Here is a 6000-nt window from a genome sequence, read left to right on the forward strand (position 1 = left end):
TCATGCGACTTACTCTGGAGCTGTGGCGGAGAACACGGTTCCGATCCAGAGTCCGGTGGGGAGTCTGGCAACTGGCTCTGCCTAGGGATGAAAAAGAAATTTTAATTTCTACTGGGAGGAAACACGGAGGACGACCACAAGGCAACGTTGAAAGCAGCCGGAGGGGCACCATCAGGCTACCGACACGGGTCTTCAGGAAACATCGCCCACCACGGTTGCTGCCCCTTCTCACAGGAGCAACGTCACTTACGCTTCACCAGACCATCTCCTACGGCTCTCCGCCTCCCCCCCGCACAGGGAGGCCCCATCCCTACCAGCTCTTGCCCAAACGTCCCCCCACAACCCGCTGACTCCAGTCCTCCTTCCTTCCCACGAGCCGTTCGTTCTTCAGTCGCCTCCGGGCACCCCCGCGACTCTGAGCGCACGGAGCCCGCGAGGGCTCTAAACCCCTTCCCTCGAGACTGCAGGTCAAAGATCTGTAGCATCGTCCTCCACCGGCTGATTTCTCGAGACCTGAGCACGTCCAAAGCGCTCGCGGTCTCCATCAGATGCTAGCAGGTCCCATTTTAGCACCTTGCTCACCACGAGAGGCAGCCCCAGCGCGGGGGGAAGCGGGGGCTGCCGCACAGCTGGGAAGCGCGTTTGCCCGGTTTGAAACAAGAGCTTTTACAAGCTCACCAAAAAGATCCAGAAGCTTAACGTGGGGTTTCCACGGGTGACGAGCTACCTTCCCTCTTTTCTGTCCTACACAATCTTACAGTTCCGTTTGGAATAACACAGTGGAGGACCAAGAATTAATATCTTCTATATCTAAATCACAACAGAATGGAAAATAAAGAGTACCAACAGGTCCATCCCAACAGCCTCCTCCAAGAAAAGCTTCAAAAAGAAAACAACCCCTCATTCCTCACAGAAGACAAGCCATTCAGTCATGTTTTAACCCAAACACCATTGCTGACTGATTATTTATAGCAACTGAGTGCTCAGTTTAAACTGAGCCTTGAAAAGGCGGGGGGGAGAAGGATGTTTCTCTAAGCATTTCATTGTTTATGTTCTCTTTTTCTCAATACACGAGTCAGTGATCAGAAGTCTGCATTAATTGGTAACAAATTAAAGTACAAATTTCTTGGGTCTAGGCTCTCTTGCCCACGACAAGGGGTGCTCACGAAGTGCAGACCCACGCAGTACCACCGTCCAGCAGCTCCCACGTCACCCGCCATCAACACGCCTGCCGAGTAACACCGCGCCGTGCCAAATTCAGGCAGAGCTGGGCTGCTTTCCTCTCTGCTGAGATACATAAGCAAGAGGCTCATCCAGTTCACATCCTACGGATTGGAAAGCCGGGCCACCTCCAGAGCAGCTCGGGGCTGTTGGCAATCAGCAGGACACAGGAGGAACACCCTCGGCACCCTGGGGCGAGGGGAGGTCCCAGCATGGCACAGCACCTTCAGACCCCCCCATGGGACCATCACAGGTGTCCTGGTTTCGGCTGGGATGGAGTTAATTTTCTTTCTAGTAGCCGATACAGTGCTATGTTTTGGGCTCAGTATGAGAAGAATGTTGATAACACACTGATGTTTTCAGTTGTTGCTCAGTAGGGTTTATACCAAGTCAAGGGTTTTTCAGCTTCTCATGCCCAGCCAGCAAGAAGGCTGGAGGGGCACAAGGAGTTGGGAGGGGACACAGCCAGGACAGCTGACCCCAACTGGCCAAAGGGGTATTCCAGACCATGTGATGTCATGCCCAGTATATAAACTGGGGGGAGTTGGCCTGGGGGATCACTGCTCGGGGACTAACTGGGCATCGGTCAGCAAGTGGTGAGCAATTGCATTATGCATCACTTGTTTTGTATATTCCAATCCTTTTATTATTATTATTATTGTTGTTGTTGTTGTTATTAGTTTCTTCCTTTCTGTTCTATTAAACTGTTCTTATCTCAACCCATGAGTTTTACTTTTTTTTTTTTCCCCAATTGTCTCCCCCATCCCACTAGTGATGGGGGCTGTGTGGGGCTTAGTTACTGGCTGGGGTTAAACCACGACACAGTGAGCAGGTGCAGAGGCACAGGGACTACAGGCTGGAAAGGCAGTTACACTCTCGCAGCCATGACAAGAGCCAGGGACTAGAGGCAGGACAGAGGAATCCTGGCTGGGAACCAAGATACTCCATGTGCTCCACAGCCACCTCCTTGGCAAACCCCACAGCCAAGCAGGAAAGATTTAAGCTTTAACACCCCTGCTTGGAGAGGTCATGGTGGAAAGCCAAATAACTGAAGCGTGCTCCGTGATTTTTAAGTGTTCACTCTTTTTTGTTACTGAAACCGGTAAATCTTGGAAAACACGACCTCTTATGATTCCTTTCTAAAGAACTTCAGGCACGCTGCTCTGTATAAGAACATGCCAGCCCATATTTTACTGTGCAGCTTTCTCCCGATTTTCAGGCAGGAATTGAGTTTCCTTGTGTGCAGGTGACTAAGAGCTTTGCTTGTCTCCAGCAGCTCAGCCCATTCACATGCCTGAGGTTTGAAAGAAGGTTCTTGATTATTTACTCTTTGGTACCTATGCTTCATTATATTGTACTATATCTCCCTGTGATACTGTGCTTTGCTTTTACAGCGTTTCTATCAGACAGCGTGTAAAGGATTACTCAGAGTGAGACCTGGAACTACCCCGTAGTTTAAGCTAGGCCAAGTCCTTCACGAGCAGGTCACAGCAACAAGCAGATGTTCCCACACTACGTAGCAAAACCACTTCATTCCTTCTGCATTGAAAACAGGAGCATCCCAAGTCAACGGCAGACCGCTATGGAGAGGCTGTGCTTGTCTCCTGTCAGCTGAGGGCACAGGTCTGTCACATCTCCTATTTTATTTCAGGTTTTTCAGTCCTTCGTGATGGCGCTTTCAAAGCAGCTTAAGGGAGAGAAAATCCTATGCCATCTCACTGCCATTTAAAGGACCTACAGAGGGTTCCTCTATTACATTAGGAATAGACGGAGGTTCAAGAAATGGACTCTTAACCCTTTCAGGTATTCCTGTGAATTGTAGCCTCAAACACTGCTCTGAAGCACTACCTGAACATGGTTTTACTCCAGAACATGGTTTAGTGGGCATGGATGATGGTTGGACTCGATGATCTTGAAGGTCTTTTCCAACCTTAACGATTCTGTGATTCTATGACACATGTCAGGCTAAAAATGCTAGAGCAGAGGAAGGATGACAGACATTTAGTGGGGCACACCTCCTCGACTAAGGCCCAGTGTTCTGGCAGAAGTTGAATAAAACAAAATTGCTTAAATGGACACCCTCATATTCCAAAAACACGTGTTCCCACAGACACAGCAAATATTTTCAAGCATCAATGGAAAATTTCCATCACCAGATTTTAATTCTACTGTTTCTACTTCAGGTTTTGTATTTCTGAGTTTGGATGCCATGAGAGAGAAGAGTTTCATTTTTGGTCACGGCCTATTACTTTTGACATGTTCTTGTGTATTTCATAATGGTATTGCTATTGGTTTTCTAACATGCCATATCCACAACCCTGCATTCTGGCTTAGCTTCAACTACATGATTACTCTCAAAAAATAAATTTAAAAATTCCACATCAGAATAATCTTTGATTTCCTTCAAAACAAATTTTCTGATGCTTTTAAATATCGTGTCTACTGCTCTAAATATCGTTTTCAACTTTGAATAGAGAGTAGGTAAACATTTGAATTTTTTTTTTTCTGTGGGATACTTAATCCATAGCTACTGAATTCTAAACATGCCTTGTAAAATTTAAAAAGATACATCCACAAAAGTCTAAAGCTTCCCTTCTACGCATTTGGTTCATGTTCCTAGTTTCAAATGCTGTCTTGGGTACTCAATTTCTGCTTTAAGTGAGAGTATTTCAGTAAAATACAGACAAACACTTTATAGGACAAATAAAGTATTCATGAAGTACAGAGGTAGTAGCGATATGTCTCCAAGTTAGAACTTTACTGAAACTGGTATTGTGCTTTTGAAGGAAAAAATATTCTGTAGTTTAAGTGATCCTGTGTTACAGACATAGCATATCAATTAAATGCCTCCTTAGGAAAGGATATGCAACCCTTTTTTTCCTTCCACCACTCAAGAGTAAGCTATCACTGTAGGAAAAGATGAGGAAATCACATGGTGCTTCACATGCTGTGTAAGAGGAGAATAAATATAATGCCGATGGCCTGCCTGAAGCAAGACAACTTTTAATGGTCACTTCCAGATGCACCCAAGACCTTGGTGGTAACAGCACCCTATTCACTGCATTCTGCATTCACTATTGCACATGCCATTATGCTGATCTGCATCTTATATATATGTGGAGACTTTTAATATTTTTCTCCTTTGACGCATTTTGGCAAGTTCCTTTATGAGGTTCTATTCTGTTTATGCACAAATAGTCTGCAATACAGAGAAATACTTCATAATTTGACTTAGAGATCTAATGATTCAGTAGATGTTCTTCTTAATCCCATAATTAATGAAGTATTACTGTAGTATCCGTGTAAAATCCTGCTGAGTCTCCAAACCCGTAGTAGTTTTATGTATTATTTCCTTGCGTGTAAATACTTAGTAGCACTGCAACTATAATATCTAACATACCTAAGCTACATAATACCATACGTATACACATTTATATTTCTGCTATGTCTTGTGTATAAAAGCAAAAGAATAATATTTTAAAGTTGTCATACAGGAGTTCAATAATCTGTTTACCTGATACGTGTTTACTTATTCAAAAAATAAAGGTTATGTATATTTATATATAACCACCTCTTCATTCTTCTTTACTTTTATAGCGTGGGCAGAGAGAGAATCAATTCATTATTCATGATTTAGAGCAGGTAGAAGCCTATTTAGCCCACCGTAAGTAAATATGTGTGCTGCTGAGTGTGTCTGGAATGAAAAAATCCCATGTTTAATTATTTTTAAGACTTCCCCTCTTGCTCTGCTTCTTGGCTAGTGCAAGTGTCGGCCCATTAATAATATTTTGCATTGAACAACAGTCATCTGACAGTTGTCTAGATGAAAGATTTGGGTTTGAAGTCTTTGATAGATCTATGCTGCATAACTTTCCACCCTTGACCACGACCCTTTGCATTATGCATCCTTTGTATCTCTTAGAGTTAGTCTCAGAAGAGATTAATGGATAGTCTCTCTGTTCTGAATGAAGCGTTAGAATGAAAACAGTAGCCCTGCTTCCCTCAGACTGGGAGGTTTACGATATTCTCTCAAATTACTATACATTAGTGTCACTTATATCACTTATTCTGTACATAAACACTAAACTAGCACTTACAGGAATGTTAAAATAACAGCTTTGCATTTAGTGCCCCAATTAGCATAACAGTTGTGAATTATCCCAGACTTCATTATCATTCATTCTGTTGAACAAGATGACTGTATTTCCATTACTGCCTGTAATTCATTTTTCCACGTCATCTTATACAGCTTTAAGTAAGTAACAATATCAAGAGAGCCACAACCCTCTTGAAACTCAGATTTCAGGTCTGACTGTTGCATTCCGATTTTATTATGGCACTACTGAAAACAATGTAAGAGATGTTGCTACGGAGGGAAAGTACATGTTACGGTGATACTTACAAAGTTCCAAACTCTGCGTCACTACTGATGAATTCTTCCAACATACTTGTATCCACCATGGGATTCTCCAAGGCTCCATGGACATCTTGCCCTAAAATTAAGAATGTCAGAAAGACAGAAATTATGAGAGTGGAATTGGGAGGGAATTGTCAGTACTTCAGCTAAGTAACGTTGCCCTCTCTCCTGCACAAAGGAAAACCAAATCTGTCCTGGTTTGTGTGTAACGGGTGGGTTACGCTTCGGGTTTAGTCACCCTGGGAGCAAAGATGGGAAACGCAGAATAAACCAGGGTGTGCAGGGGAAGGCAAAGACGACAGCAGCACCAGGCAAACACCAGTTCATCCTCGGCATTAAGGCTTCACTGAATTGCCACAGCA

At 43.8% G+C, this 6000-nt stretch overlaps 1 protein-coding gene across 1 annotated transcript in view; it reads right to left on the bottom strand.

Moving 5' to 3' along the window:
- MYRFL (myelin regulatory factor like) overlaps nt 1–5770 on the bottom strand; it is a 40705-nt gene extending 34935 nt beyond the window's left edge. Inside the window, 2 exon segments of the mRNA XM_052774768.1 lie at nt 14–81; nt 5624–5770. Of these exon segments, the coding sequence (XP_052630728.1) occupies nt 14–81; nt 5624–5682 (127 nt within the window). The 5' untranslated portion in view covers nt 5683–5770.
- Between the last annotated feature and the right edge of the window lie 230 nt (nt 5771–6000).

The sequence above is a fragment of the Harpia harpyja genome, chromosome 23 (genome assembly GCF_026419915.1).
Source record: "Harpia harpyja isolate bHarHar1 chromosome 23, bHarHar1 primary haplotype, whole genome shotgun sequence".
Taxonomy (NCBI): Eukaryota; Metazoa; Chordata; class Aves; order Accipitriformes; family Accipitridae; genus Harpia; species Harpia harpyja.